This window comes from Choloepus didactylus, chromosome 23 (genome assembly GCF_015220235.1).
Source record: "Choloepus didactylus isolate mChoDid1 chromosome 23, mChoDid1.pri, whole genome shotgun sequence".
Lineage (NCBI taxonomy): Eukaryota > Metazoa > Chordata > Mammalia > Pilosa > Megalonychidae > Choloepus > Choloepus didactylus.
The window spans coordinates 2450615-2471553 of record NC_051329.1 but is presented as its reverse complement, the minus strand read 5'-3'; the positions used below and the strand labels follow the sequence as shown (position 1 = coordinate 2471553).

General features: G+C 41.2%; 1 protein-coding gene across 1 annotated transcript in view; it reads left to right on the top strand.

The window, feature by feature from the left end:
• The window catches only part of PIWIL1 (piwi like RNA-mediated gene silencing 1), an 83512-nt gene extending 66591 nt beyond the window's left edge, over positions 1-16921 (top strand). The window contains exons 11-22 of the mRNA XM_037817071.1: positions 912-1038; positions 1131-1248; positions 1980-2094; positions 3281-3468; positions 3854-3926; positions 7118-7318; positions 7435-7538; positions 9712-9782; positions 9942-10095; positions 13579-13704; positions 15736-15883; positions 16031-16921. Of these exons, the coding sequence (XP_037672999.1) occupies positions 912-1038; positions 1131-1248; positions 1980-2094; positions 3281-3468; positions 3854-3926; positions 7118-7318; positions 7435-7538; positions 9712-9782; positions 9942-10095; positions 13579-13704; positions 15736-15883; positions 16031-16147 (1542 nt within the window). The 3' untranslated portion in view covers positions 16148-16921. The remainder of the gene's footprint in view (positions 1-911; positions 1039-1130; positions 1249-1979; positions 2095-3280; positions 3469-3853; positions 3927-7117; positions 7319-7434; positions 7539-9711; positions 9783-9941; positions 10096-13578; positions 13705-15735; positions 15884-16030) is intronic.
• Positions 16922-20939: the final 4018 nt, after the last annotated feature.

Below are 20939 nucleotides of genomic sequence, written 5' to 3'. Positions count from 1 at the left end.
TCATGGTGTCTTAACTCACAAGGACAGGTGGGCAGGACCCAGCAGGTGCCTGTCAGTCTGTTGATGAGTGAATGAGACCAAAGAAATGGTCTTTTATTTTTTATGTTCAGTGGAGATGGGTGGTGATCCAGGAGGGATGGGAGAGAAGCTCTTGAAAACCCAGGGCCAGAAGCTGGACTGCAGTGGTTCATGAGAGGGTGGGCGTGGGTCTAGAATGGCGGCTGAGCTGGAGGCTGGAGGGAGGCCTCACCCCATCCCTGCATTGGGTTGTGAATGTCAGCCCGTTGTCTCTGGACAAGCTGTGAAACTCACATGAGACGTGATGGCGTGCAACAGGTCTCAGGGTGGGTGTTACTGCACTCTAATTGAGAGCTGGCTTCTTGACAGTGTCAGAAGTCAGTGAAACTTTTCCTAATTAAAACTGTTGTGTGTCAGGGAAACCCTTCCTCTCCTCTGTTTATACTCATAGTGAGGCTGGTCTCGGAAGTAAGTTCTCACTGCAGTATGTGCAGTTTTGGAGGGATGATGCCCATGATGAAGACTCTGAGTCACCCAGACTCCTGTTTCGAAATCAAGAGATGAAAAGTGAAACCAGCAGGACTGTAACTGAATGTCAAGACTCAGAGAGAGCCTTACCACCCTTGACTGGCTAAGGTTTTAGGGGAAAAACAATAGAGCATATGAACCAGAACTTGTTTAGGGGGATGAAAATGCATTTTAAAGACTGCTTGGAAGCTGATACCTGCCTTGATCTTGGCATCTGTTCTTATTTTTTGTAAAAAAGACAAAACATCCCCACAAAACTACTCTTAATTTACCTATATATGTATGTATATATGTATGTATTTATTGCTATTGATCTTACTAAAGGCATTTGCTATGAACAATAATACCTTTCTTCTCTTGAATAGCAATATAACCAAGAAATCACAGACTTGAAGCAGCCAGTTCTGGTCAGTCAGCCTAAGAGGAGGCGAGGTCCCGGGGGCACTCTCCCAGGGCCCGCGATGCTGATCCCTGAACTCTGCTACCTGACAGGTACCCTGGAGGTTTGTTGGCTCGGAGCACCTAGCAGGTGTTTAAGCTTACTTGTTTCTTTAACCATATACCTTTGTGTGTTTTATTTCAAGGACTAACTGATAAGATGCGTAATGATTTTAATGTGATGAAAGACTTAGCTGTCCACACTAGACTAACTCCGGAGCAGAGACAGCGGGAGGTAGGAAGACTCATCGAATACATTCACAAGTAAGTCATCGGCATCACCTGGGGCATGGCTTTAGGGCTTGGCTTGGTGTTTTAAGGGGCTTAGGGCTTCTTGACAGTGTCGGGAGTCAGTGAAACTTTTCCTAATTAAAACTGTTGTGTGTCGGGGAAACCCTTCCTCTCCTCTGTTTATACTCGTAGTGAGGCTGCTCTCGGAAGTAAGTTCTCACTGCAGTATGTGCAGTTTTGGAGGGATGATGCCATGATGAAGACTCAGAGTCGCCCAGACCCCTGTTTCGAAATCAAGAGATGGAAAGTGAAACGAGCAGGACTGTAACTGAACGTCAAGACTCAGTCCTTTTATATTTGCAGTAAAATTTGGGTGGGTTTGGTCTTCAGGTTTCTTGGAGAGGCTACCATGTGTCAGGGACTAGTGGTCAGCTTTGTATCTCTGGCCTTCCTACTTGTTCTATGAGAAAAAGATGATGGGTGGAACAGAAAAGGGGTGTTTGGGGACAAATCTATTTTCTATCTTTGTTATTTCAAAGAGTTTGTTTCTAGTAAATTAGAGGATGTCATGAAGGGAAGCTTAGATGTGATAAAAGAGTAGCAGATTGCTCTTGAGTGTTTCCCAGCAATTCCAGTAGGATCTAAATCCTGAGAGAAACATCAAAATTTATTGTAAGGTGCAGTGGATATCTGTTTGCATATGCCTATTAGTTCTTGCTTTATTTTCTTAAGTTTAGTGGTATGTAAATATGTTAAATTCACAGAGATGATAACGTTCAGAGGGAGCTCCGAGACTGGGGTTTGAGCTTTGATTCCAACTTACTGTCCTTCTCAGGAAGAATTTTGCAAGCAGAAAAGATTCACCAAGGTGGAAAAACAGTAAGGCAGTTTTTAATGTTAAGCCAAATTTGGGTCAGATTCACAATAAAGCAAGTTGGAATAACCTAGTTACCTGCCGGTATAGTTGTTCTCTCACTGTCCTCTTCTCCCTACCACCTCCACCCACAGTAAATGGGAGTCCCCCTGGCATTTCCAAAATGGGTAAACTCCAGGAAAAGCTAGTCAGAATCACTGGAGAATGTGTAGCCTGTATCCTGGCCTCCACGATAATCTGGAAGACTTAGCTAAACAGTGGCTTAATTATTTTCAATAACCCGAGTTACTTACAGTGAGGGACAGAAGATTTCTGTCTGAATGGGCTGTCATCCTTTTGACATGAAGGCGTTCCTTATATGGAAAATTCCCAGTTTATTTGTCTTTATTTTTGCCTAAATGATTTATCTGTAGGGATGTGTATTAAATACTGTGATGTCTTTTATAGTTTACCTTCAGAAAAGGACAAGCAAGAATGCTAAAAAAAAAAATTAAAAAAAAAAAAAAAAAAACTAACTTCAAGTGCCAAAAACATTAATTATTTTTGTAGAAAACGATGTCCTTCCTGCCTTATAAACGTTCTGTGAATAACCTTCTGGACATGTAACTTAATATTTTAATTGCAGTTGTTTTTATTATACCCTGTAGAGATAATAAAGTGTACCTGTCAGGGTTGTTGGGGAGGTGGGTGGGTAGGGTGTGTAAAAAGCCCCGGAGTTTTTTCTCTGATAAATAGCAGCAGGTTGATGTGCTTTGAATTTGTGTTAGTTTTTTGCCTTGCTGTCAAATGTTTTTGTGGCTTGTTTTCAGTATCTGACACCTCAGTCAAATTTGTTTAACTTTCAAAACCTTATTTTTTCTATCTTTATCATGAGGAAAATAAAAGCTAACCTTGTGAGATTCTAGAGAAGATGGGGAAAAATGCTTAAGAGAATGCCTGGCACAAGTCAGCCCTATAGCACTAGCTCTTGAGAACAATGTATTTGAAATATAGCTGATGACATCCTATGGATACATACATTTTTCTGTTTGTCCGTCTTTCTCCACTGAGAGCATCTTGTTTGTCACTGTACTGATTTAGAGTAGTACTCTTAAGGTTCAAAGTACGCCATGGTAGAGTTATTGAAGACTTTTTGGCTTTATCACTGAGAACTTACAGTGGAATTTACAGTATCTCTGAACTTTCTTCTAGTTTGATTACAATCCACAATTTGCAGATTGGTCAAAAGAAACAAGAGGTGCACCATTAATTAGTGTCAAGCCACTAGATAACTGGCTATTGATCTATACTCGAAGAAATTATGAAGCAGCCAATTCATTGATACAAAATCTTTTTAAAGTTACACCAGCCATGGGCATACAAATGAAAAAAGCAGTAATGTAAGTTTATCAAGTCATTTCTACTCTGAAAGTTTAGTCATTTGGAGGGTTGGGGGAATGAGAAAATAAAAATATTAAAAAGTAACTAGATAATCTTAAAGATTTGATATGGCTTCCTATAATGCAGCCAAGCGTAAGTGTATTTTAGTAAGTCAGACAGGGTGGGAGAAAAGATGAAGTAGGGCTGTTTGCTCGAACTTGTGCTTGAAACTAAATGATTGTCATATATATGTAAGGGGGCAACCTTTTTCCTTAATGTCTATTCTTAGTGTTTTCTATTTTATACAGAAAAGTTTTGTGTGCTATAGTCTATAGGAAATATTTTTATGCATGTTCTGTTTCTCATTAACTTTTCTGAATGTTGGATCATTTACTTTCATTTTAGGATTGAAGTGGATGATAGAACTGAAGCCTACTTAAGAGTGTTACAGCAGAAGGTTACATCTGATACCCAGATAGTAAGTAGCTGTTGCACAGGCGGTTTTCAGTGAATGAGTTGTTTTTAAAGCTCGTTTGTAAATCCTAGAACTTTGAGTTCATTTTCCAGATTTTCTAATTAGGTTCCCAAACTAACCACAAAAGATACATATTTTACTTCAGTAAGGTAGCTAAAAAGACTTCAGCTTTAGTTGTGTGCCTAGGAGCTTTATGTTGTGCACATGGAGAGGAGGGGTGGAGACAAAGCCATCTTAACGTGTTTATTCTGGCTCAAAGGCTTTAATTATTCAATGTTAATCACATCATTTGTTTTTCCCAGCTATCAAGGCTTAGTACAGAAAAATCTGGGAAAAAATGGGCACAAAAGTAAAAATCAACTTGTAGATGCTCAGCGCACATAGAATCTGTATGTGTGACTAAATAGAAATTTTCCTAGACAATGTGGTGTAAGATTGATGGAAGAGCGGAAGTCTCTGTGGGTAAACTTGCCTTGTTCCAGAACTAGAAGTTTGTCAACTTCAGCATGTGCCCAGGTTACCTGGAGGTGGGGCCACTTCCCTAGGCGGTTTCTTCCTTCTGTTTTTGAATGTTTGCGATGGTCTGTGAGACCCATCCTGAGAGATCATGCGCATGTCTTTGGGGTCCTGTTGCCCTGGGGAATGCTCGTGGCAGCATAGAGGGCTGGGAATTGGAGAAGCGGAAGCTAGGTGGGGCAGCCAGGTGTGATAGATGATTTTTATCTGTAATCTGAATTTTAGGTATTTGGGGTCAGTTGTTTTGATCTGTAACATGGTCATTAAAAATGTAAGCTGTGAAGTTAGGTCTCTGGGTTCATGTCCTGGCTCAGCATTTGTGTGATCTTGGGCAAGTGTTTCTGACTTTATTTCCTTATTTGAAGAAACTGGGTGGTCATAATAGCAATGACAGTTTCTTGTCATAGCACTCATCAGAAATTCTAAAGAGCTTGTAAAGCCTGGCACACTTTGAGAACTCAGTAAATGTTAGCTCCTGCTACTACCGATGATGGTACCAGCTCCTCAGATTCAGACGGTCCCAAACCTAACTTCATTTCTCGAGTCAGTGAATCTTTTGAGTTATCATTTAAGGGAAAGTAATCCAGTCATGTCAAACCAGAGCCTTTTTAGGCTGTCAGACACTTCCTGACTTCATTATTTCCGCCATGTTAACGTTGTCCCCTAAATGTTAGTGTGAATATAACCTGGGCCTATTTGCCGCTGGAAGGCTTAGTTCCTGTCACTCTTTGCTTTCTTTCGTACCCCCATCACCTCACTCCTCCCCCACTTTTCTAAATCTTAACAGTGTTTTTGTTTGACAGAGGTTTTGACTTAGAGATATAACTTGTTAGAAATTTCTCTATTGCCTCCTGCACCCCAAAGTTCTCTCAGGATTGATTTGGTCTTGTATTTTCTCAGCGTTCTTTAATTTGCTTCTTCATGTACATGAGAAACAATGCCTTGGTTAACACCACACACCTTCCATAATATGGCACAAGGGGTCATGGACTCAGTGGAAGTGACCTTAGGAGTTGGCAACATCTACCACATTTAGCACAGAATCTCTTTGTTTTCAGTCTCTGCCTGAGAACTTTGAATTATGACCTCTAGACTTTCTATTTCATACTGGAAGAAAATGGGAGGAGAGCAAGTTTGGGGAAATTTCCTTCAAGAAGGTGGGACCACAGCTGGTTGGCGGAATCGAAAGACTTAACTCTGGAAGAATGTCTTTCCACAGTTTGCGTAACCACTCCCTTCCCTTGCCCCTTCAGTGCCTCCTGCAGTTACTGGGTCTGGGGGAGAAGGAGGGGTCCTGCATTGTTTATACTTTGCAAATAGTCCCTTTATTAAATTGTCCTTAAATAATCCAAGTTGAATATTGCATTTATTTTGTTGGGATCCCGACTGGATCAAATCTCCAAAACAGGTATTTCAGATGTTCTTGTTCTTAGCAGACTTGAGCTTCCAGAAGTCTAATGAGTTGATTATTTGTAATTTTTGTAACCTGAAACTGTAGTGGCTGCCACATAGTGGTCCAGTAAATTCCTGCTGCTCTTTATACCTGTAGTATAGTACTGAAACAGATCTGCTAGGGGGGCATGGAATTGCAAGACAGTAGAATGAAATTAAAACTAAATGGGAAAATTACCTGTGATTATGGTGCAAGAGGAAGTAAAATGGGATGGGAAAAATGACTTGATTTGCATGTGAATAATAATTCAGATATTTAACTGATTGTGGTTATTAGGAGTCTCTCTTTGGCTGCCTTAAAAACGGATTGAAGATGTATTTCTCTGTTCTGTATTTATATAAATATTGAAATTCACACAGACATACTCTGAAGATAGCTACCAGTTGCAAGGAATTTGTTTTAAGGAATTTACCCTGCTCCCTTTAGCTCCCAAGAGGCCGTATGATAATGTGGCAGAGATAAATTTTATAAGTGATGTATCTGCATTACATTAAACCCAAGAAATGAACTGGCTTCCTCTAATCGGTTCATTTCTTTAACCCTTCATCCCACATTAAGCGCCACAGGCAGATGGCTGTCACATTGTTGTCTGGGGTAATAGAGATGCCCCACGTGGGAAGATGGTTTTGTTGGGGAATATAGAAAAAGATAATCTGGTAATGGAAGGTGGAAAATACAGTCGTGCGCCAAGGAGCTGCATTCAGCTCTGAAAGCTTAAACCTGGATGCTCAGAATTTGGGCAGGGGGTACATTTAGATTGGGCTGCCTATTTTGTTGCAAGAATTGTCCATGGACTTCCTAGGAAAGTTGACAGTTTGATCAGATCTTCAGGCCAGATGTTACAAGTTTAAAAGACATCATCCTTTGTGGATTGTGAGTTAAATGCAAACAGTGAGCATTTTAGAAAATTGAAAAAAATCCTTATGGTTGGCTTTCATTTGTCTCCTTGTCATTTTCACTAACCTGTTGCCCTGTTCTCTATCTCTAAGGTCTCAGGATTAAATGGTATTCAATTTTCAGATAATTGTTTACTTAACATGATTTCATAAAGCAGTATCTAAAAATTAATTGCCACACTAATCAGTTTTATGGCAGCAAGGAATAATAAAATAGATTGTGTTTGGCCTTTCTGTCCAAAGGTAGGGTTGGTTTCCAGTCCTCTCCCTTGAACTTAATCACCGGGTCTTATTAATTCTTGGTAATGGGGTCTTTTGGTTGTTCTTAGGTTGTGTGTCTTTTGTCCAGTAATCGGAAGGACAAATACGATGCTATAAAAAAATACTTGTGCACAGACTGCCCTACTCCGAGTCAGTGTGTGGTAGCCCGCACTTTGGGCAAACAGCAGACAGTCATGGCCATCGCCACCAAGATTGCCCTTCAGATGAACTGCAAGATGGGGGGAGAGCTGTGGAGGGTCGACATGCCTGTAAGTTTGATTTAACTGGGAGAAAACTATTTACTTGCTATTATAAGAAAAACAGATTTGCTTTTTCGATGTTGCTAGTATTCTGTTTGTCTGAAATCATGATACTTCTATTTAAGCTGAAGCTGGCGATGATAGTGGGTATTGACTGTTACCACGACACCACAGCTGGACGGAGGTCAATCGCAGGATTTGTTGCGAGCATCAATGAAGGGATGACCCGGTGAGTGAGACTTGGTAGCTGTAGATAACTGGTCACAGCTGCTCATCCCTGCGGTCATCGCTTGCACTACATAGGAGAGGATGGTAAGAGAAGATTCTAGAACAAAGGGGGAAAGATGAGGCAGGGGAGACCAGGAGAGTCTTGTGTTTTGTGGTTCTTAACGTCACGTGGTTTTTTGCCTACGTCCCTGCAGGGGATAGAAATGTAATGTGAGTCACTACGTAATTCAAAGTTCCCTAGTTACCCACACTGAAAATTAGAAAAGAAAAAGTTGAAATTAAATATTTTTTAATCCAGTATATCCAAAATGTTATGTTTTCAAACTATAATCAGAAATTTTAAACTTAGATATTTTTCTCAGTTCAAACTAGCCCCATTAGAAATGCTCCGTAGCCATTTATGGCTAGTGGAACCTTATTGGATAGCACGTGCCTGTGTATCTTCAGTGAGCAGCAATATTATCCTCTCACGGAACCCTCAGTTATAATACACACTGGGACTGAGCATGTAAGCGTAAGAGAATTAGAAATGTTACACAAAAGAAGATATAAATCAGGGACTGCTGTCTAGGGGAGGGGGTGTCTGAATTACAAGAGTTGATTCTTCATTTTTGTCCTGCCAAATTCTCAATTATAAACCCAGCAAAAAGTTAGGAAACAAATAATTATTACTGCCCTACCTTTTTGAAACTTCTCCAGTGGCCCTCATTCTGCAATCTTCAAATTGTGTGGCAACTTACTTGGGGTGTATCTCATTAAATGTGACCATCCCTAAAACCTTCTGTGTTTAGTAATCTCCATGGGCCACTGAAATGTAATCTCATGTTTCCATGTTGACTTTGTTTTGGAAAACCTTTTCAGTTTATCTCCTCAGTTGTATTTCAGCATAGTAAAACCATATCTTCAGTGCTTTTCTTTGAGCCAAGAAAATTGTCAAGAATAGAAAAGAATGAAAGTGGAGGCATATGCATGTGTTCATATTGCTAATGGGCATGTTTCAAGACCTTTTAAGTCTTAGAGGAATGAAACCTGTGATTACTGCTCTCTCAAGGGCCACAGTTGTAAGAGTGTGCTTCTGTGTGCAGTTGGATGTCAGCCTAGGCAGCATCTCTGGGTATTATGGTTTGAATTTTATTTTCTCCCCAGCAGATGGACTAAAGTACAGACTTAAAAGAAAACTTAGTTTGTGATGCCTATAAGGGATTTGCTGTGTCTTGCTACATCAGTTTAAGGTATCATAAAAGTATTTGGAAATGTTAGCAGGTATCTTTAAAGGAAATCACGGATGTTGCTGCAAAGGAGAGGGTAGGCCTCCCTATAGTTGTGCCTAAGAGCCTCCTCCGGAATGCCTCTTTGTTGCTCAGATGTGGCCCTCTCTCTCTAGCTAAGCCAACTTGAAAGGTGAAATCACTGCCCTCCCCCCTAGGTGGGATCAGACACCCAGGGGAGTGAATCTCCCTGGCAACGTGGAATATGACTCCCGGGGAGGAATGTAGACCTGGCATCGTGGGATGGAGAACATCTTCTTGACCAAAAGGAGAAATGAAAGGAAATGAAATGAGCTTCAGTGGCAGAGAGATTCCAGAACGAGCCGAGAGGTCACTCTGGTGGGCACTCTTGCGCACAATATAGACAACCCTTTTTAGGTTCTAAAGAATTGGGTAGCTGGTGGTGGATACCTGAAACTATCAAACTACAACCCAGAACCCATGAATCTGGAAGACGATTGTATAAAAATGTAGCTTATGAGGGGTGACAATGGGATTGGGAAAGCCATAAGGACCACATTCCCCTTTGTCTAGTTTATGGATGGATGAGTAGAAAAATGGGGGAAGGGAACAAATAAACAGACAAAGGCACCCAGTGTTCTTTTTTACTTTAATTGCTCTTTTTCACTTTAATTATTATTGTTATTTTTGTGTGTGTGGTAATGAAGGTGTCAGGGATTGATTTTGGTGATGAATGCACAGCTATGTAATGGTACTGTGAACAATCGAATGTATGATTTGTTTTGTATGACTGCGTGGTATGTGAATATATCTCAATAAAATGGATATAAAAAAAAGTCACGGAGGATCTTGAATTGACAAGAGCAAATTATCATAGAATAATTCAGAAAGGAAAAACATCTAGACAGTTCGAATCTCACCTTAGTCATGTTTTTCTCTGAATAGTTGGTTCTCTCGCTGTGTATTTCAAGATAGAGGACAGGAGCTAGTGGACGGCCTCAAGGTCTGCTTGCAAGGTGAGCTTTCTGTAGTCTTTTCATTCTGGTCTCTAATCTGCAGTCTTTAGGACATTATCCTGAGAGCTGTGTTATTGGAAAATGTGCCTAGAATTTGGGAGAAACACACCATTTCTGTTCTGTGTGAATTTATTTACCACTTTTCTGATTTTGTTTCAGCGGCTCTAAGGGCTTGGAATAGCTGCAACGAATACATGCCCAGTCGGATCATTGTGTACCGGGATGGTGTTGGAGATGGGCAGCTGAAGACGTTGGTTAACTATGAAGTACCGCAGTTTTTGGATTGCCTAAAATCTGTTGGTAGAGGTTACAAGTAAGCATGCAAATTGTAAAAAATTTTCTTTTCATAAAGTCACACCTTTTTATCCTTGAAGTCAGTGCAACAAGCTGAGAAGGTGAGAACCTGCCTGATCGATGCACTGGAGCTTGTGGGATTGGAAGGGGGAGGGTGGAATGTCTTTCCCTGGGGCTTTTTCCTGGTGGTGGGGAGGGCTGGGTGCCAAGGATTGGAACAGTGGAATGACACACTGAGGTACCTTGACAAATGCGGTCCCTCTGCCTTCCTCACCGGAGGCCTTGAGGGGCAAGGGGCCAGTTGTTCCATACCATGTGTAGGCGTCCGTAGATTGGGGTACCGAGCTCCATATTCCACATGGCCTCAGCCTATTTTCTCTAGACCTTGTTTTACGCTGAATGCTTGCTTAATTTTCTTGTGAACATGACTGGAGTAGTACTTGCTCAGTATGATGATTGGTAAGACTCCTAAGAAGACATGATTCTGTTTTCCTCCTTTTTGAAGATACAGACAACCAAGCATGGTGCTACCTGTACTGAAAGTGGCCGTGCTTGTTCTCCTTGAAACCTTGGTTGGGTTTGCCTTCCCTTCCTCTGTTCTTTCACAGACAGACATAACTATCAGTGCCATTTGAGCAAACTATCCATCGTGAGGTAGCCTTTTTAATAAGTTACATTGTTTAACTGTTGATGTTTCTCAGTGTCAGGTTTTAAGTAAGTGGTGATCAGGGACTTAGCTGTGGTTCTGTTAGGGGCTTGGGCACAACAGTAGAGATCTGAGGGTTAATTTTAAGGGAGGCCTGTTTGTGTATGCTTACAAATGCATATTTAAACACTGCTTATTTTTGCCTGGCCTTTACAGCTAGCATTTGGTATCATAGACTTCAGAACAGAAATAGGGGCTTTTGAAAGCCACTGCCCATGTCTGGGGCATGGTTTGATTTACATGGCCTGTGGGGTGGGCATCAAGAGACTGTTTTTGAGTTCTTGAGCTGGCCTACCTACAGGAGGAAAAGTCCAAGGTCAACGTCAGCCAAATCCGTACACACGCAGCAAGAGTTGATACTGGAAATTTCTTCATGAAATGTGATGCTACTAATTTCCCACAGTAAGTCAGGGATTTTTTAATCTTCTTGGAAGTTGTGTTCCAGGTTAAAAGGCTAAACATTTTTAATATTTTGGAAGTTAAGATTAATGTTCTTTTCTACCCCTTTAAAAATTGTTAATGCTTTAAAATTCTTTTAGAGAGAAAATGCATGTGTGAGTGCTGGTGTTAATTACACTTGCTTTTGGCTTTTGCAGTGTTGTAGGCTGCCTTTCATACTTTCTCTGCTTGAGGCTTCTCTCTGGAGAGGTCTGGCAGGAGTGGAGGAAGGTCTACATGGACGGCTTCTTTCATCATTGACTACTTTAGCACTTGGTGTTTTCTAATCCTCACTGCCTTGTCTTATCCAGAGAAAAAGAAACTCGGGAAGAGTAGGGTAATAGTTGAAGCTCATCTTTTTTCTTGGGCTGAGACGCTGGGCACTCACACGACTGGCCAGTGGAGTCTCCGTCTGTGGTTCCTGGAGTCCTGTGGGTGTGATTCCCAGCAGGAGCAGTGGAGGTGACTCTGGAGGAGGGACTCCGCCCTTGGAAGGGTGACTACCTGTAAACAGAGTCTGGTGGAGACTGGGGGCAGGGGGAGTGGTGTCCCTGCCAGCCATGGGTCTTTCCTGCCAAGCTCCTCTTTAGCTACTAGGAATGCAGTGTTGCAGAGAAGGGGAACTTGAAATGATGTGTAACAAACGAGTGCAAGTGCCTTACATAGAGCTAATGGTGAATTGTGCTGTTATTTGGTGGTCGTAGAGATCGGTGGTCAAGGGCAATAGGTCTTAAAATCAGAGTTGAGTGAATCCCAGACCTGCCTTCATCAGTGAAATGGGAAACAACTACTAACAAGTTGGCACTTCACACACTACCCAAAAAGCACTCAATTAATGGTGGGTAATTCTTCTAGAAAAAAGCTCGAAGTTGTGTATAAAAGTAAAATAATGTCTGAGAATTCTTCCTCACATAAACAAAGCTTAGTTATCATACCATAATATTTGCTTTTTAATTGGAATACTGATTTTAACTTTTATGAAGATGCATCATAACTTAGTGGATTTAGCATGTTTAATATAAAAAGAAAAATTCAGACCATGTTTGTGACTTGTCTGTGTCCACCTTTGCTCAGTTGTTTCTTGTGATGTTTCAGGATTACATTTCCCACCTTATATCTTTTTGTTCCTGGGACGGATGCTTTCCAGCAAGTCGCCATCACAGTTTATGTACTTGGAAAGTAATCTCTCTAAGTGGTGATGTCTCTGAAACTGAGGGCCCTGAGGCTTTTCTGCTTTTTTTTTTGCTGTGATGTGTTAGATCCAGAGTTGGCTCAGCTGGGCGGAGCAGCAGTAGGTCTACACGGGTGGACAGTAACATTCCAAAAGCATCCCCCTTTAAAGAAAATCACTTTTCTGTCCTAGATTTGGCTATCCACTACCATGAAGGAGCTCAGTTGGGTTTGTTATTGAACAGAAGTTCCCAATTTGGGGCCTTTTTGACCCTTTGGCCAGTGTACTGTGAACTAGCTGCCCTATTTATTTTTCACTGAAAAACACATCAGCAGAATTACTGAACAAACATGAATAGGGCTCGCATCGCATGGAAAGTGCTCTGCTCCCAATGTGTGAGATAAGCAGCGTTAATGCTCCTGAGGAGCTGGTGCTGCCGTCGGAAAAGGGCACATGAGAAACTGAGGCAATAGTGATGGCTGTGTCTCTGGAGGACTCATGTCACCTCTTCTAACTGCTTGATGTGCTCTGATACGTTTCTTCTTTATGACTTGAAACAAACCTTTATGGGAGAAAAGGGTGTGGAAGATATTCAAGCAGGCTTGATAACAGCCAATGAAAGGACTGAACGCAGAAGATGAAAAGGCATTTTATAGACCGTGGATTTAATTTAAGGTAGACCTGAAAGTTCACATTGGGGGAGAGTATCCTGGTTCAGAAGTTTACTCTCAAAGTGGGGAAGCCGATCACAGAATTGAGTTGGGAGTAAAAGGATAAAAAAAGAGGGAGAGTTGTGGTGTTGGATTCAGTGGGCGGTGGGCTGAGGGGTGGTGAAGCCATTCCTGGGCTGTCTCCTGCTCCTTATCAAACGCTAACTTTTAAAACTGGTAGGTTAGACATTGAGACTGCCCACACTAACTTCCTGAAGGGTTGGTTCCCACTTGGTAGAGCACGCCCCCTGAAGAGCAGTGTGCCAGAGGGGAGCCCGAAGGCGCCCTGGGCCCAGCCTTCAGTCCAATTGTTGGTCCCTGAAGCTGGCGCTTCCTCCACATCTCGTGTACTCGATGTGCTCCAGTAGGCGTGTGTGTTCTTTTTAAGCAGAGTATATCAATGTTTGAATAATTCAATGTCTGAATGCCTGAAAATGTGACTGACTAAATGTAGTTGCATTCATCGTCATCTTTAAGCCCAAGACTAACAGTAATTGTGGTGAAGAAACGAGTGAACGCCAGATTTTTTGCTCAGTCTGGAGGAAGACTTCAAAATCCACTTCCCGGAACGGTTATTGATGTTGAGGTCACCAGGCCAGAATGGTAAGTTCTGTGTGAGTAGACGGGGACTTGTGTTCCATGTATATTTTAGCACATTTGCTTTTTAGTTCTTACACATTTCTTCTTAAAAATACTAAATTCTTCAGTTAATATGATCTAACATTATTATTAAAGCTCATGGTTTCTTAGCTTAGTGCCTGAAACTGGGAATATAAGTTTCTCTCTGTGCAGTTTTTCCCTTGGGGGAAAAGGGTTTTTGCCTGTGGTAGTAATTGTATATGCAGAGGTTAAGCGCTGCTGTGTAGGTTGCTTTTGCCTTTTTTTATATCTGTCACCTCATCCACAGATTCTGATTTTCTAATCAAAACATTGAGCCCTGTGATGCAGTTGTCCAAAGGTTTGAAGTTTCATCTGAAACACAGGTGCAGAGAAGCCTGGCTTCTGAGTTAGCCGTAACAATGAGCCATGCTCTGTGGTGAGAGGAGGCGGCCACTGGCGAGAACCAGGCGCACTGCCGGGTGTCAGCATGGTGGCCTCAGCACACAGGGGTTCCCCTGTGAAATCAGGAAACTCGGTTCATTTTTACTCAGTAAGTTCCTCAAAGCCCTTCTGGAGAGGGGGAGGGAGGGGAGCGTAGAGTGTCAGGGTTCTGTGTTTCCTTCTGTGCACATGTTTTGGAACCTTTTTGGAAGAAGGTGGCTTTAATTAGGATGAAGTGCTGGCTTAGGTGCAGAGTCTGTATACGGAACGCTGTTTTCTTGTGTGAGCCCATGTGTTAATAGAATACAGACTTCAGTTCTCTTTATTCATCTCTTGAAGGGATGTGGATAGAAACCTTTATTGTGAGATGCATTGTTTTTGACTTCTGACTTGGGCAGATGTCATCCATGGCCTTAGTTCAGATTACAACCTAAGGGGGAAAATCGGCTTTGGAAGACAAAACGACATAAACATATTAACACAGCAAATTCACCCCCTGTAGGATTCTCTTTAACTGTTCAGAATGACCTCATGGTACTTTGTATCACGATTACTACTCTGGTAACCACCACTCAGATGTAGAGTTGACCTACAGGCATAGCAGACTTTAAATCAAGTGGGTAAAATTCACAATGAATTATGAAGCATGGAAAATTTAGAGGGATGTTATTTAAAATTTAACATTCAGACACTTGGAGAAGTCCACTTCTGATGAATACTGGAATCATTTTTAATGACCAATTCTTTGAATGTAAATGCTTCAATTGGGAACTAAGGGTTTTGATTCTACCTCTGTTGTGATTTTTCTGCTCCTTTGGGCAAGTTAAACATTTCTGTACCTCTTACTCTTCAAAAAACTGTAGGGTCTGTTCTGATCATTCTGATTTTATAATCTTAGTTTTGATGGATATAAGAAATTGCAGAGTTTATTTTCTTAGATCTTTATTGGGTAAAATTAGGACATCTCTGGATTGATGTTTCATTGATACCTGGAAAATGAACAAATCTAATGATGTATGCCTTCATACTTGGTTCTTGCTTTGCCATTTTGGTCTTACACTAGTTCTGTGTGTATTCTTTCACGTTCTTTACTTCCTCTTGAAGATGTGCTTTAAATCCTTAATAAATACAGTTAGATAAGTAGATCTTTGTTAGATAACAATGGGAACCACAAGATGGGAAAAGATTCTGTGGTGAAATCCTATTTGGGGAATAACAGTCCCTAAAACTAGACCTTATTCGATCCCCAGCCCCCGAGTGCTGCTTTTGTGAGCCCCCTTTTCTTCTCAGTGTGGTATCTCTCAGGAAGGTGGAGGTGGAAAGACAGAACTATTGTTGTGTTACACACAGCAGTTACAGCTACAGCAGGTGTTTGTGGCATCAATGAAGAATAGCTAAGATCTAAAAATACTAGTATTTTCAACATCTTTCTATTCATGAATAACAAGTTCCTGAACTTCAAGGCAGCACATCACGTCTTGAAGGGATTAGTTTGTATAGATGTACAAGATCTTTGCACTTTGAGAAATTTGAATCATCTTAATTTTAGCTTTCAAAAAGAGAAGCCTTACGTGTGTTGTTTTGCAATTCCAGGTATGATTTTTTTATCGTGAGCCAGGCAGTGAGAAGTGGTAGTGTTTCTCCCACACATTATAATGTCATCTATGACAGCAGTGGCCTGAAACCTGACCACATCCAGCGGCTAACTTACAAGCTATGCCATGTATATTATAACTGGCCAGTAAGTATTTTCATCTATTGGTGTTTAGTGAGATTCACTTTTCCAAATGGAATTATCTTTTAAGAAGATTTTGGTTAATAAGGAGATTTACAGTTTAGAGACACTAGATCTAGAGTAATAGATCCTTTTTCTTTCCTTCCCCTAAAGGGTGTCATCCGCGTTCCTGCGCCTTGCCAGTATGCCCACAAACTGGCATTCCTTGTGGGCCAGAGTATTCACAGAGAACCAAACCTGTCACTCTCAAATCGCCTTTACTACCTCTAACCGACAGAAGACGACAAGATGTAGCTGCTTATTTCTTTTGAAATTATAACTTTGGGAATTTTTTAAAGCTTTTTGTTTTTTTTAACTGTTACCTTTCTAGATGAAACTTGGGAAGCAAATTAAGAGATCTGGAGTCTATTCCTAACATTGTTATTAACTGACTTATTTTATAGATAAAACTAAGATTTTATATTTTACCTTGTTTGCTTCTCATAAGTGTGTAGTAAGGATATTTTCTGTTGGTTTTGATAAACTGTGGATAAAGTACTTTGTATTATAAACCGGCACTCACACTATTTGGAAATAGTGTTGGCTGTTTATTTGAAAGTACTTTCGGGAGTGAGCAAGTTCTACTTGGAAGCCTAGATTAGCCTTATTTTTTGAAATATTTATTTTGAATTTAAAGGAGAGAGAAGACGTATAGGTAGGAACCTCACTGCAATCATTAGTAGCATTTTATTTGGATATCTGATGGCTCTTACATCTTAAAGATAAAAGCCACTATTAATAAGTTCCCTATACAAGGTATAGGAAAGATGTCAGACTGTATGGGAACATAAGCTTCTTTCCTTAAACATTTTTTTTTTTTGTGGCTAGGTGGTATGAAGGTAAAAAAAGATAGTTGAAAAGTTTTACATTTCTGTTCAAAGAAACATTTTAAGACTGTTGAGGCAAGTAGTCAAGACCTATATTAATACTATTTTATTTTGTTTAGCATCATCTCCCCTTTCTCTGCCCTCATTCTATTCCTTATAAAATAAAATTGAAGCAACTGCTACCGTATTTCAATAACTGTGTAGTTTTGTTCTTACTGAAAACAGGTGTTTTCTTTCCATTTAATATGTTTTTAAAAACTACTAGAGAATACACTCAGTCAAAAGGACATAACTCCATTTAGAAAGGCAAATTCTTCTCACTTGTGAATTTTAACGTCAGAATACACTTCTGTTAGGAAATGCTGCGCCTGCCGCACAGTGAGCATCCACAGCTGCTAAGGAAATGCAGACTAGGAAGCCTGTATCGTTTACATGTATGTGCTTACAGGGTTTGCAGGAACTTTTGCAAAAAGCAGTCTTGAAGTTAATGAATTTTATGTTAGAACATCTTTAGACGTTGCAGATGATTGTCAAGGATGTAAACATTCATGCGTGCACATGGGCCACCGGAGCTGCGGTCAGTAGAGGGGCTTGTCTCAACCGTTGCTGTACGTGGCCTCATGGTACAAGTGCCTCTTGGATTGAGCTTTAATGTGCTGTGAATGAAAACCATTTTATTTTGCTTTTAGTTGCTGAGCTAGTAACTGTTGTTAACATTGTTCTGGGCTATAAGCCTAGGTTCCTTAACCTACTTGATTCTTTTAAAATTATCTCACTCATCCTTAACTCAACCTTGGTTTGCTTTGTAATAATACAAAGTCCCACACCAGGCCTGAGAATCAGAATATCCAGGGGGGAAGCCAGGTGGTCTATTAAACACATTCTAGGGGATTTATCAGGGAATTTTGGCAAAGACTAGTTAGAAGGTATCTAGGGTCTAGTTAATCGAATGATTCTGGGAAATCTGTTTCGTTTGGTTCTGCTTTCTTCTGCCTTGGTTTCAGTGAGAAAGGCTTCCTTTTAATAATGTGACTGAATTGGCCAGTGCAAAGTCTGGTCTTAGGTCTCGGCTTCTTCCCAGTGAAAAGAACACGCCTTCCAAGGTGGGTGCCCTGCTCTGCTGGGTTGGGCCTGGGTCCCACGAGGCCTGCCTTGGAGTCATTGGGTAAGATCAGCACCATCTGGGGAGTCAGAATGGTCCCTCAAAGAGAAATTTGAGTGCTACGGTTAAGATGGAATTGACAGAAACACAGTGGGTGTCCACTCTGCTTGTTAAAGGTTAATTGGGTTTTGGAGGAAAGTGGCCATTGCACTTCTGTCTGGAGAGGCAAGATGTACCCCGAGCATACGTAAGGGAATTCATGGCAGCGCTCTCAGAAGAGCACAGGCCTTGACTGAACCCCAGGGTTCTTCCTTGTAACCAGAAACAGGCACAGCACCAGCTGCCTCCTTGCCATCACCAAGTGGGTGTCTACTCCAGAGTTTCTCAGACCCTTTGGTCTCAACTCCCTTACTCTCTTAAATTACTGAAGACCCCCAAAGAGCTTTTGTTTATGTGGCTTGTCTCTATTTATATTTACTGTATTAGAAATCCAGCCTTAAAATACATAAGCCTACATTCCATTAAATGTCAGAAAGCCAACAGTACATGTCATGTAGCTTCTAGAAAATGCCACTGTATGTGCATGAGAGAATGAGGGTGAAAAGCAAGTAAGTACAAAAAGTCTTGATCAGACGGAGCCCCACAGGAGTCTCAGGGATCCCCAAAGGTTCCAGACCACACTTGAGAACCTCTGGTTGAATAGGTGTCTCAAACTTGTCCAAAAACCTCACCGTGATTCCCCCTCAGACCTGCCACAACTCAGGAACCTCGAGCTCCATCCTTCCAGAGGTTCAAGCAAAAACCTTGGGAGCCACCCTTGAATCCTCCCTTGGTCTCGTACCCCACTGTGGATTCCTCAGTCGGTCTTGCCGGCTTCACCTTCAGAAGTCCTGTTGCTCTGGTCTCATCTGCCTTCACCTTTCCTGAGTTGGTGAGGGAGCCTCCGGAAGGGCTGCTCTAGCTTTCCCCTTTCCTCTCCCCCACACTTTTTGATGGGTTTTCCACAAGAAGCCAGAGTGAGGAGGTCACATCTCTGCTCAGAATCCTGCTCTGGCTTCCCATCTGAGTCAGAGGAAAACACTGTCACACAGTCCCTTTGCTGTCGCCTTCTGGCTGTTTGCAGGCACCCAAGCCCACGCCTGCCCCGGGACCCCTGCTCCTGGTTCCGCAGCAGGCGTGTTCTGAGCCCTTTCAGGTCTTGGCTGGGATGTCAGCTGCACAGCGGAGTCGATTGGGCTTCATGATACCCCGTACACACGAAGACGTGCCTTCCCAGTCTCCTTTCCAGCTCTGTGCACATCAATAGCAAACATACCTAATTTACTTTTCTTTAAAGCCGTTATATTGAGATAAATTCACATACCATAGAGTCCATCTAAAATGTACAATCACTGTTTTCTAGTATATTCAGAGTTGTGCTTTCATCACAACAGTCAGTTCTAGAACATTTTCACCCTGAAGAGGGTTCACTGTTAACACAGTCCCATGTTTCATCTTCTGGCTTTCCTCCTAGTGACATACACCACCCTAGACTTCCCCTTTAAACCACAGTCACACCCACATATCATCGCTGTTACATTATGTGCTCCCATCACCTCCATCCATCTCCAAACATTTACAATCAACATTATTACATATTCTGCACAAATTAACCATCATCTCCCCATTCTTCACCCTCATTCTGTCTTCTGGTGACCTATGTTCTAGGTATTAAATCCATGAGTTTGCTAGTTACAGTTAGTTCATATTAGTGAGGTCCTACAGTATTTGTCCTTTTGTGTCTGACTTATTTTACCCAGTGTCCTCAAGGTTTATCCAAGTGGTCACATGCATCATGACTTCTTAACAGTTGAATGATATGCTATCATATGTAAATACCACATTTTGCTTATTCATGGTTGATGGCCACCTGGGTTGTTTGCATCTTTTGGCAATTGTAAACAATGCAGCTATGAACAATGATGTGCAAATGTCTGTTTGCATCTCTTCCTTCAGTTCTGAGGAAATACCTAGTAGTGGGATTGCACTATCGTAGGGGAGTTCTACACTTAGCTGCCTGAGGAACCCAGAGCACCATTTTGTATTCCCACTGGCAGTAAGTGTTCTTATATGTCCACATCCTTTCCAACACTTGTACTTTTCTATTTGTTTTTTTTTGTCTTTTTTTTTAATGGTGGTCAGTCTAGTAGGTATGAAATATCTCATTGTGGTTTTCATTTGCATTCCCATAAAAGCTAGTGATGTTGAACATCTTTTCCTGTGTTTCCTCTTTTGAAAAATATTATTCAAGTGTCTTTTTGTTGTTGGGCTGTAGGATTCTTACATATCCTAGATATTAAACACTCCTCAGATATGTGGTTTCCAAATATTTTCTCCCATTGAGTAGGCTGCCTTTTCACCCTCTTGACAAAGTCCTTTGAGGTGCAAGAGTATTCAGTTTTGAGGAGGTCCCATATATCTGTATTTCTTTTCATTGTTCATGCTCTGGGTGTAATGTATATTAAACTACCTCCTACCAAAAGATCTTGAAGATGCTTTCCTACATTTTATTCCAGAAATTCTGTGGTTCTGGCTTTTAGGTTCAGGTCTGTGATCCTGTTCTTTTTTTTTTGGCGGGGGGTAAGGTGTAAAATAGGGGTCCTCTTTCATTCTTTTGGATATGGATAGTCAGTTTTCCCAGCACATTTGTTGGAGAGACTGCTCTGTTCCAGTTGGGTGGACTTGCAAGTCTTGGCAAAAATCAGTTGACCATAGACATGAGGATCGATTTCTGAATGCTCGATTTGATTCCATTCATCAATATGTCTCTCTCTATGCCAGTACCATGTTCTTTTTACTACCATAGCTTTGTAATATGCTTTAAAGTCATGAAGTGAGAGTCCTCCCACTTCATGTTTCTTTTCCCAAGATGTTTTTGCCTATTTGGGGCCTCTTACCCTTCCAGACAAATTTGATAATTGGCTTTTCCAATTCTGTAAAGTAGGCTGTTGGAATTTTGATTGTGATTGCTTTGAATCTGTAAGTCAATTTGGGTAGAATTGACATCTTGACAATATTTAGTCTTCCAGTCCATGAACACAGCATGTCCTTCCAT